The 12,816-nt window shown below is 39.8% G+C and overlaps 1 protein-coding gene across 1 annotated transcript in view; it reads left to right on the forward strand.

The window, feature by feature from the left end:
• plxna2 (plexin A2) overlaps positions 1-12,816 on the forward strand; it is a 665,104-nt gene that overhangs the window by 473,668 nt on the left and 178,620 nt on the right. The window contains exon 13 of the mRNA XM_061925716.2: positions 11,771-11,922. Within this exon, the coding sequence (XP_061781700.2) occupies positions 11,771-11,922 (152 nt within the window). The remainder of the gene's footprint in view (positions 1-11,770; positions 11,923-12,816) is intronic.

The raw sequence follows: 12,816 nt of genomic DNA on the forward strand, positions 1-12,816 counted from the left end.
TTAAAAGGACTTGAAAGGACTCAAAACTCAAAATGCAGGACTTAGGACTTGACTTGAGACTTTCCAGTCTTGACTTTGGACTTGACTCGGGGCTTGCCTGTCTTGACTCGGGACTTGACTCGGACTTGAGGGCAAAGACTTGAGACTTACTTGTGACTTGCAAAACAATGACTTGGTCCCACCTCTGGTGTTATGTGTGTGTATATGTGTAAATAAATGAACACTGAAATTCAAGTATTTATTTTATTTATTTTTATATATATATATATATATATATATAAAATAAAATATATATATTGCTAGAATTCACTGAAAGTCAAGTATTTCTTATATATATATATCTTAACCACGCCCCAAACCACGCCCCCGCCCCACCCCCGACCACGCCCCCCCACCTCCCGAAATCGGTGGTCTCAAGGTTGGCAAGTATGCCTTTAAGTCATTTTTTTTTTTTTTTTTTTTTTTTAAGTCATCTTAATTCAATTTATATCTCATGACACACTATCTGTATGTAAAATGGCTTTTCATTTTTTGCGGCTCCAGACAGATTTTTGTTTTTGTATTTTTGGTCCAATATGGCTCTTTCAACATTTTGGGTTGCCGACCCCTGAACTATGTAAAAGCACTTTGAGTCACTTGAGAAAAGCGCTTTATAAATATAATTCACTTCACATCTAAAGAAAGTCTTTTTTTTAAAAAGAAGGGTTTTTAAGCCTTTTTTTAAAAGCATCCACAGTCTGTGGTGCCCTCAGGTGGTCAGGGAGAGCGTTCTACAGACTGGGAGCGGCGGAGCAGATAGCCCAGTCTCCCAGGTTCTATTGTTCACTATAATACCGATGGAACCTTTCATTGGGTTCTAGAGCATGGAAGTGAGATGTAATCCCAAGTGGTGTCATGTCCAAGTGTAAATGGAGACTCCACATCTTCATGTTTCATTCCCAGCTCCTTACATTGACATTGTAGTCTGCTTTTATTTTGGTGGGATCAATCCTTGGAAATGTGATCTGGTAGTTGTGTGCAAAGAGCCCGCAGGCCTCAGATGCATGGATGTAAATTCCCCCGCCATCGCCATGGCTTCATCCAACCACTCTAAGATTATCCTCTCAGTCTTGTTGGAACTTCTTTCCTTCCCGAATTAGACAACAATTTAGGTCGAGTGTTTAGTTCCGACTTTGACAAATCCCTAAAAAAAAGAAGAAGAATTGAACAAAACTAGTGGCTAAGTGGCCGGGGGTGTGATCCCCTAAGCCTCGCAGGGAGATAGCACTACAGCCTGGCAGCGCCACGTGGCAGCCGATTGGCTGCTGGCTGGGAATTAGCCGCCATTGACGGTGTGAGGCTGGCAGGCGCAGAGATTACTGAGAGAACTGGACTCCGCTGGGGAAGGATGGTCAACGTCTGTCCGGGCAGGATTCCTAAAAAAAACAAGCCAGGAAGTCCGGCGGATTAAAGACGTGTCAGTTTGGTGAAAGGATTGGAGTTAGTTGATCAAAATATATCAAAGAACATTTAGATTACCCTCAACCAAACTACATCAAAGTACTCTCAAAGACCCTGACCTCGACCAAACCACATCTAAGTACTCTCAAAGACCCTGACCTCGAACAAACTACATCAAAGACCCTGACCTCGACCAAACTACATCTAAGTACTCTCAAAGACCCTGACTTAGCCCAAACTACATCAAAGTACTCTCAAAGACCCTGACCTCGACCAAACTACATCTAAGTACTCTCAAAGACTCTGACCTCGACCAAACTCCATCAAAGTACTCTCAAAGACCCTGACCTCGACCAAACTACATCTAAGTACTCTCAAAGACCCTGACCTCGACCAAACTACATCTAAGTACTCTCAAAGACCTTGACTTAGACCAAACTACATCTAAGTACTCTCAAAGACCCTGACCTCGACCAAACTACATCAAAGACCCTGACCTCGACCAAACTACATCAAAGTACTCTCAAAGACCCTGACCTCGACCAAACTACATCTAAGTACTCTCAAAGACCCTGACCTCGACCAAACTACATCAAAGACCCTGACCTCGACCAAACTACATCAAAGTACTCTCAAAGACCCTGACCTTGACCAAACTACATCAAAGACCCTGACCTCTGACCTCGACCAAACTACATCTAAGTACTCTCAAAGACCCTGACCTCGACCAAACTCCATCAAAGTACTCTCAAAGACCCTGACCTCGACCAAACTACATCTAAGTACTCTCAAAGACCCTGACCTCGACCAAACTACATCAAAGTACTCTCAAAGACCCTGACCTCGACCAAACTACATCAAAGTACTCTCAAAGACCCTGACCTTGACCAAACTACATCAAAGACCCTGACCTCGACCAAACTACATCAAAGTACTCTCAAAGACCCTGACCTCGACCAAACTACATCTAAGTACTCTCAAAGACCCTGACCTCGACCAAACTACATCAAAGACCCTGACCTCGACCAAACTACATCAAAGTACTCTCAAAGACCCTGACCTTGACCAAACTACATCAAAGACCCTGACCTCTGACCTCGACCAAACTACATCAAAGTACTCTCAAAGACCCTGACTTAGACCAAACTACATCTAAGTACTCTCAAAGACCCTGACCTCAAACAAACTATATCTAAGTACTCTCAAAGTGTTGCTGGCCTTGCTTTTTCTTTAAGTACACTTTTTACAGCGCACCTTTTTAAAAATATTTTGTGATGCCAAAAAAAATCGACTCGATACGCTCTCGTACTTGGTATCATTACAGTGGATGTCACGTGTAGATCCACCCATGGCGTTTGTTTACATTGTGACACCGGTGAGCTATTGTATCCTCCTACGGTGTGTAGTGAAGCATGTTTAGCTATTCCTCGTCCTCCAGTGATAATGCTACTTGTAAGAAACGTACTTTATTCGTCGCCATGGAGGCCGGGATTAGTGATTTAGAAGTAGCTAAAACACTGCGGATGGACGTTAGCCGCTAGCTAGCGAGCCATGTCTTAAAGCAGCTCTTCCTGAGGGTGTTTCAGAGTTTGTCTAGTGACACATGCAGATAATATAATTATAATGGGGGATCACTTCTTAATCTTTACTTTTTTACATCCAAAATGCGTCCGTTCTCCCTTTTCTGTCTGCTTGTAAGTACTCTGTGTGTGTGCGCTGCCCAACATGCTCCCCTGCTGGTAAAACCACGTGACGGCGCGCCGTCATGCCCTATTAATAATAATACTTTTTCGAGGCGGTATAGTACTGAATATGATTCATTAGCCTAGTACCTCATCAATCATCTTGCATACTATCAACATTAAAAATGCATCCGCAACCAACCATTCTTTGTTATCCTTCCAGCTCCTATTGCTTATGTAACATCTCTAAATCTACTCAAATAGATGCTGCCATTTCTTGACATGGATATATTTAGCTATTATGCCAGAGAGCCTCCATACATATCCTGCATGCCCAAGCAGGGCTGAAAGATTTATATGTATCCAGGCCCCTTTAGGCAGTGCCGTGACACACTTACTTTTACATCCACAGCAATTAATGTCCACAGAATGCAGATTACAATGCGGGTGTCCCACTGGGAAGCCACAACCCCCCCCCAGTGGGTATGCACACGGGGAGGGAGGAGAATGTTACTTTTCTTCCCTTCAGCTCGCACCGCCATTGTGTTCTTCTCTCTGACCAGACAAGACACACACACACACACTTCCCAAAATAAGTTGTTGTTTGACTGTACTTCATGCACACAATCTAGGGAAACTATGTGGTTTTGGGTAACTCCCACAATCAGATAACTTAGCAGGTTCACCACATTGAACCAACATTGACAACTTGTTGAACTAGGTCCTGGCAATGAGCAACACAAACCTAACCTTGAAACAAAATGCTTTTTGTCAACGTTTGTTCAATGTTGGGTTCTGTCGTTGATTTGTTAGTTGAATTTTGGTAATTTCCCAACCAATATTCTACAACACAAATACAACATTGAAACAACATGCTTTTTGACCACGTTTAATTAACGTTGGGTTCTGACATTGATTTGACATTGAAATTTGGTAATTTCCCAACCAATATTCTACAATACAAATACAAGGTTGAAACAACATGCTTTTTGACAAAAACGTATTTAATCAATGTTAGGTTGTGACGTTGATTTGACATTGAAATGTGGTAATTTCCCAACAAATATTCTTCAACACAAATACAACGTTGAAACAACATGCTTTTTGACAACGTCTAATAAACGTTGGGTTGTGACGTTAATTTGTCCGTTAAAATTTGGTCATTTCCCAACCAATATTCTACCACACAAATACAACGTTGAAACAACATGCTTTTTGTGAACGTTTATTCAATGTTGTGTTCTGACGTTGATTTGACCATTGAATTTTGGTCATTTCCCAACCAATATTCTACCACACAAATACAACGTTGAAACAACATGCTTTTTGACAACGTTTAATCAATGTTGGGTGACGTTAATTAGACCATTGAAATTTGGTCATTTCCCAACCAATATTTTACAACACAAATACAACATTGAAACAACATGCTTTATGACGATGTTTAATTAACGTTGGGTTCTGACTTTGATTTGACATTGAAATGTGGTCATTTCCCAACCAATATTCTACAACACAAATACAACGTTGAAACAACATGCTTTTTGTCAACGTTTAATCAAAGTTGTGTTCTGACGTTGATTTGACCATTGAATTTTGGTCATTTCCCAACCAATATTCTACCACACAAGTACAACGTTGAAACAACATGCTTTTTGACAACGTTTAGTCAATGTTGGGTGACGTTAATTAGACCATTGAAATTTGGTCATTTCCCAACCAATATTCTTCAACACAAATACAATGTTGAAACAACATGCTTTTTGAGAACTATTATTCAATGTTGGGTTCTGACGTTGATTTGACCATTGAATTTTGGTCATTTCCCAACCAATATTCTACCACACAAATACAACGTTGAAACAACATGCTTTTTGACAACGTTTAATCAATGTTGTGTTCTGACGTTGATTTGAGCATTGAAATTTGGTCATTTCCTAACCAATATTCTACAACACTAATACAACGTTGAAACAACATGCTTTTTGACAACGTTTATTCAATGTTGGGTTCTGACGTTGATTTGAGCATTGAAATTTGGTCATTTCCTAACCAATATTCTACCACACAAATACAACGTTGAAACAACATGCTTTATGACGATGTTTAATTAACGTTAGGTTCTGACATTGATTTGATATTGAAATTTGGTAATTTCCCAACCAATATTCTACAATACAAATACAAGGTTGAAACAACATGCTTTTTGACAAAAATGTATTTAATCAATGTTAGGTTGTGACGTTGATTTGACATTGAAATGTGGTCATTTCCCAACCAATATTCTACCACACAAATACAATGTTGAAACAACATGCTTTTTGACGTCTAATAAACGTTGGGTTGTGACGTTAATTTGTCCGTTAAAATTTGGTCATTTCCCAACCAGTATTCCACAACACAAATACAACGTTGAAACAACATGCTTTTTGATGACTTTTAATGATTGTTGGGTTTTTACGTTGATTTGACCGTAGAATTTTGGTAATTTCCCAACCAATATTCTACAACACAAATACAACGTTGAAACAACATGCTTTTTGACAACGTTTTATTAACATTGGGTTCTGACGTTTATTTGAGCATTGAAATTTGGTCATTTCCCAACCAATATTGTACAACACAAATACAACGTTGAAACAACAAGCTTTATGACGATGTTTAATTAACGTTGGGTTCTGACGTTGATTTGACATTGAAATGTGGTCATTTCCCAACAAATATTCTACAACACAAATACAACGTTGAAACAACATGCTTTTTGACAATGTTTTTATTAACGTTGGGTTCTGACGTTTATTTGAACATTGAAATTTGGTCACTTCCCAACCAATATTCTACAATACAAATACAACGTTGAAACAACATGCTTTTTGACAAAAATGTATTTAATCAATGTCGGGTTGTGACGTTGATTTGACATTGAATTTAGGTCATTTCCCAACAAATATTCTACTACACAAATACAATGTTGAAACAACATGCTTTTTGACAACGTCTAATAAACGTTGGGTTGTGACGTTAATTTGTCCGTTACAATTTGGTAATTTCCCAACCAATATTCTACAACACAAATACAACGTTGAAACAACATGCTTTTTGACAAAAATGTATTTAATCAATGTCGGGTTGTGATGTTGATTTGACAGTTGAAATTTGGTCATTTCCCAACCATATTCTACAACACAAATACAACGTTGAAACAACATGCTTTATGACGATGTTTAATCAATGTTGTGTTCTGACGTTTATTTGAGCATTGAAATTTGGTCATTTCCCAACCAATATTCCACAACACAAATACAACGTTGAAACAACATGCTTTATGACGATGTTTAATTAACGTTAGGTTCTGACATTGATTTGACATTGAAATTTGGTAATTTCCCAACCAATATTCTACAATACAAATACAAGGTTGAAACAACATGCTTTTGGACAAAAACGTATTTAATCAATGTTAGGTTGTGACGTTGATTTGACATTGAAATGTGGTCATTTCCCAACCAATATTCTACCACAAAAATACAATGTTGAAACAACATGCTTTTTGACAACGCCTAATAAACGTCGGGTTGTGACGTTAATTTGTCCGTTAAAATTTGGTCATTTCCCAACCAATATTCTACCACACAAACACAACGTTGAAACAACATGCTTTTTGACAACGTTTATTCAATGTTGTGTTCTGACGTTGATTTGACCATTGAATTTTGGTCATTTCCAAACCAATATTCTACCACACAAATACAACGTTGAAACAACATGCTTTTTGTCAACGTTTAATCAAAGTTGTGTTCTGACGTTGATTTGACCATTGAATTTTGGTAATTTCCCAACCAATATTCTACCACACAAGTACAACGTTGAAACAACATGCTTTTTGACAACGTTTAATCAATGTTGGGTGACGTTAATTAGACCATTGAAATTTGGTCATTTCCCAACCAATATTCTTCAACACAAATACAACGTTGAAACAACATGCTTTTTGACGATGTTTAATTAACGTTAGGTTCTGACATTGATTTGACATTGAAATGTGGTAATTTCCCAACCAATATTCTACCACACAAATACAACGTTGAAACAACATACTTTTTGACAACGTCTAATAAACGTTGGGTTGTGACGTTAATTGGTCCGTTAAAATTTGGTCATTTCCCAACCAATATTCCACAACACAAATACAACGTTGAAACAACATGCTTTTTGATGACTTTTAATGATTGTTGGGTTTTTACGTTGATTTGACCGTAGAATTTTGGTAATTTCCCAACCAATATTCTACAACACAAATACAACGTTGAAACAACATGCTTTTTGACCACGTTTTATCAATGTTGGGTTTTGACGTTGATTTGACCCTTGAATTTAGTCCTGATGTTGAACAACTCAAACCTAACGTTGAAACAACATGCTTTATGACGACGTTTATTCAATGTCAGGTTGTGACGTTGATTTGACAGTTGAAATTTGGTAATTTCCCAACCATATTCTACAACACAAATACAACGTTGAAACAACATGCTTTTTGACAACGTTTAATCAATGTTGGGCTCTGACGTTGATTTGACCATTGAATTTTGGTCATTTAATACCAACCAATATTCTACAACACAAATACAACGTTGAAACAACATGCTTTTTGACGACATTTAATCAATGTTGGGTTTTGACGTTGATTTGACCGTTGAATTTTGGTCATTTCCCAACCAATATTCTTCAACACAAATACAACGTTGAAACAACATGCTTTTTGACAACGTTTAATCAATGTTGGGTGACGTTAATTAGACCATTGAAATGTGGTCATTTCCCAACCAATATTCTACAATACAAATACAAGGTTGAAACAACATGCTTTTTGACAAAAATGTATTTAATCAATGTTAGGTTGTGACGTTGATTTGACATTGAATTGAGGTCATTTCCCAACAAATATTCTACAACTCAAATACAACGTTGAAACAACGTGCTTTTTGACAACGGAGGGGAACATTATCACAATTTCAGAAGGGTTAAAACCATTAAAAATCAGTTCCCAGTGGCTTATTTTATTTTTCGAAGTTTTTTTCAAAATTTTACCCATCACGCAATATCCCTAAAAAAAGCTTCAAAGTGCCTGATTTTAACCATCGTTATATACACCCGTCCATTTTCCTGTGACGTCACATAGTGAAGCCAACACAAACAAACATGGCGCATAGAACAGCAAGCTATAGCGACATTAGCTCGGATTCAGACTCGGATTTCAGCGGCTTAAGCGATTCAACAGATTACGCATGTATTGAAACGGATGGTTGTAGTGTGGAGGCAGGTAGCCAAAACCAAATTGAAGAAGAAACTGAAGCTATTGAGCCATATCGGTTTGAACCGTATGCAAGCGAAACCGACGACAACGATACAACAGCCAGCGACACGGGAGAAAGCGAGGATGAATTCGGCGATCGCCTTCTAACCAACGATTGGTATGTGTTTGTTTGGCATTAAAGGAAACTAACAACTATGAACTAGGTTTACAGCATATGAAATACATTTGGCAACAACATGCACTTTGAGAGTGCAGACAGCCCAGTTTTCATCAATTAATATATTCTGTAGACATACCCTCATCTGCGCTCTTTTCCTGAAAGCTGATCTGTCCAGTTTTGGAGTTGATGTCAGCAGGCCAGGGAAGCTAGGGTCAATATTCTTCTCTTGATCATCTTCGGGACGGTGTGAGCCAAGACATCCAGCGGGTTTAGCTCGATCGTCTGCGAGAACAAACTGCCACCATTGCTTGCCGTGCTAGCGAGGTCCTTTGTCCCTGAATTGCTCACACACTCCGGCAGATTCAATGGGGGTCTGGCGGCAGATTTCTTTGACTTTATGGTTGGAAATGCATCTGCTTTGAGTGTCGCAGGATATCCACACATTCTTGCCATCTCTGTCGTAGCATAGCTTTCGTCGGTAAAGTGTGCGGAACAAACGTCCAATTTCTTGCCACTTTGGCATCTTTGGGCCACTGGTGCAACTTGAATCCGTCCCTGTTGGTGTTGTTACACCCTCCGACAACACACCGACGAGGCATGATGTCTCCAAGGTACGGAAAACAGTCGAAAAAACGGAAAATAACAGAGCTGATTTGACTCGGTGTTTGAGAAAATGGCGGATTGCTTCCCGATGTGACGTCACGTTGTGACGTCATCGCTCCGAGAGCAAATATTAGAAAGGCGTTTAATTCGCCAAAATTCACCCATTTAGAGTTCGGAAATCGGTTAAAAAAATATATGGTCTTATTTCTGCAACATCAAGGTATATATTGACGCTTACATAGGTCTGGTGATAATGTTCCCCTTTAATCAATGTTGGGTGACGTTAATTAGACCATTGAAATTTGGTCATTTCCCAACCAATATTCTACCACACCAATACAACGTTGAAACAACATGCTTTTTGATGACGTTTATTCAATGTTGGGTGACGTTAATTAGACCATTGAAATTTGGTCATTTCCCAACAAATATTCTACAACACAAATACAACGTTGAAACAACATGTTTTTTGATGACGTTTAATCAATGTCGGGTTCTGACGTTGATTTGAGCATTGAAATGTGGTCATTTCCTAACCAATATTCTACAACTCAAATACAACGTTGAAACAACATGCTTTTTGACAACGTTTAATCAATGTTGGGTGATGTTAATTAGACCATTGAAATTTGGTAATTTCCCAACCAATATTCTACAACATAAATACAACGTTGAAACAACATGCTTTCTGACGACGTTTATTCAATGTCAGGTTCTAATGTTGATTTGACATTGAAATGTGATCATTTCCCAACCAATATTCTACAACACAAATACAACGTTGAAACAACATGCTTTTTGACAACGTTTATTCAATGTCAGGTTGTGACGTTAATTTGTTCGTTGAAATTTGGTCATTTCTGTTATGGTTTAACAGAGGGAGGTGACGGCAACAGACACTAGAGGGCGGTAATGTTCAAGGATTTATTATATATATAAATATACTATATATATATATATATATAATAATAAAACAATAATAATATAAAGTAAGGAAATGGAGTGTGAACTAGATCCAAAAGGGAATGGGTGACAGCCTATGTGAAGTATTTAGCTGAGGTGTGTGTTACCAAATGTTGTCAAGAGACGAGGAAGTCCAGGGGAGAGAGAAGTCTACGAGTCCGAGGGAGGCAGTCAGAGTCCAGCGGGAGATCCAGGGAAAAGTGAGACACACAGCTCACTTTCAAAGCGACGGAGGGTACTGCGGGGACGACACAAAAAAACACACACTGAAAACACGGAGGGGCAAAACACAGAGAGAGCAGGATTTCATCAAGCAGGACGTGGCTTACTGTACGCGAACAGAAGACTATATTCCGGCGCCGGCATGCCAAGTTGTGCAGGCTTATGAAGGCAGCTCCTTCATTACAGGCAGGTGTACTGATTGCCGGTGAATGATTACAGCTGGCGGCTGCTGCAGGGCGGAGACGCGCGCGACGTGTCCCTGGATGTGCGCTGCCGTGGGCGTGTCCCGAGGTGTGACACGCAGAGCGCAATGATGAGGACGCATTCCAATGCGCCCTGGCCGTGACAATTTCCCAACCAATATTCTACCACACAAATACAACGTTGAAACAACATGCTTTTTGTCAACGTTTAATCAATGTTGTGTTCTGACGTTGATTTGACCATTGAAATGTGGTCATTTCCCAAAACAACAACGTTGATACTGTCAGAGTATGTTGGTGACGAACCCCAAGATGCAGAGGAGGCGGAAGGCATTGTGCGGGAAAACATGATTTAATTTAACACTATAGCAAAAAAAAAAAACAAAAGGGTACAAACAAAAAGCGCGCACAAGGCGGAGAACAAACTTGGCTATGAACTAAAATAGCACAAAGGCTAACTGTCGACAAGGAGCAAAAACACTTACTGTGACACGAAGGAACTATGACATGAGCAGAGTGAACAAAAGTAGACAGAGCTACAACGACAAGTATTATGACAGGTAGTAGTGACAATAATCCAGCACTGACTGGAGAGGAAGGGAGGTTCAAATAGCAGCTGGCTGATTGACACCAGGTGTGACCAGGTGCCAATCAGCCACAGCTGAGGGGACAAAGCACTCAGGGAGATAATCAGGAAATAACCAAAATAAGAGCGCTGACAGGAAACAGACAGGAAAAACCAAAACCTAACTGAACTGTTAGTGACAAACCTGACAGATACAACGTTAAGACAGAAACCTTGTCTAACTGTACAAATGCAACTATTTTGCAACGTGGTTTCCAAGTCACTTTTAAAGGACACGTACGTGTAATCAACGTCGTATCAATGCCTGGTGCCTGCTGGGAAGTCCAAGGCGCCAGAGTTGACGCCGTTCCCTTTCACACAGACGGTGTCCTGCTTCTGTTACGGCACCAACACTACTAAGAAAGACTTATGACAGACAAAAGTCGGGAACGAGCAAGGTTTGTAGGGCTTAAAGGACGCCAGCATAGAAGATTTCAAAACAAACTTGACTTTTCGGAGCGTTTGTGGAGGACTTGTGGAGAGTCTCTTCGGTCTACATCCAGGTCAATATGCAGACTTTGATTGACCCTCATCTGGTCTTCCTTGCACCCCGTACAGGTGACTCCAGTGGCTGGACCCCCAGACGGCGGTACCAGAGTGACCATCCACGGCACCAACCTTGGTCTTTCCTTCTCGGACGTGGTGGGCAACGTGGAGGTGGCGGGGGTGAGGTGTGCGCCCGTGCAGGATGGCTACATCATCGCTGAACAGTAAGTCAGTGCGCTTACTCGGCGCCCTCTGGAGGCTCATGGAATATTAGCGTCAGAAGAAAATGACGCAAGAACACATGCTGTGAATGACGAATGCCATTTGGGGGGATTTTTGGCCATAACCGGGGGTCCTACCCGAATCAAAGGGCCTGATTTACCAAAATCCAAATACCTGGCGTGTGCAATCTATAAAATAACGTGTACTATTAGTGGACGTGTGATTTACCAAGACTGTGTGTGCTATTGAAAAGTGGTGCAGTCCGCCCTATTTAAATGAGGGTTTTTCCCCTAGAGGGGGGGTTACTCACATATGTGGTCCTCTCCAAGGTTTCTCATAGTCATTCACATCGACGTCCCACTGGGGTGAGTTTTTCCTTGCCCTTATGTGGGCTCTGTACCGAGGATGTCATTGTGGCTTGTGCAGCCCTTTGAGACACTTGTGATTTAGGGCTATATAAATAAACATTGATTGATTGATTGATTATACAGAGACATGTACTGGACTTCCTACCTGTGGCGTGTTATTAAACATGCAGCAGACATGTACCACTTTTTATGGGCATCTTAAAAGCAGTCCTGCAGTTCATCTACAATCAAACCAGTTTTTTTTATTTTTTTATTTATTTTTTTACAGCTCATTGGAGAGAGGCTGCACTTACTCCTCAAGTCGCAAAAAAATGCATACTTAAAGAAGTTTTATTTTTTTTTATTTTTTTTTTTTTCATTTTATTTTTATTGACATCCAGCATCAGACATTCCTATCCATTACATCATATTCACATACATCATACATCTGTTGTCTGCCCTAAATGTCAAAATATTTTTTGTTTATATCCCAACCATACCACCCACCCCCCCAAAAAAGAAAGAAACAGCAAAAAAACAAAGTAATAT

This window comes from Nerophis lumbriciformis, linkage group LG01 (assembly GCF_033978685.3).
Source record: "Nerophis lumbriciformis linkage group LG01, RoL_Nlum_v2.1, whole genome shotgun sequence".
NCBI classification, from domain to species: domain Eukaryota; kingdom Metazoa; phylum Chordata; class Actinopteri; order Syngnathiformes; family Syngnathidae; genus Nerophis; species Nerophis lumbriciformis.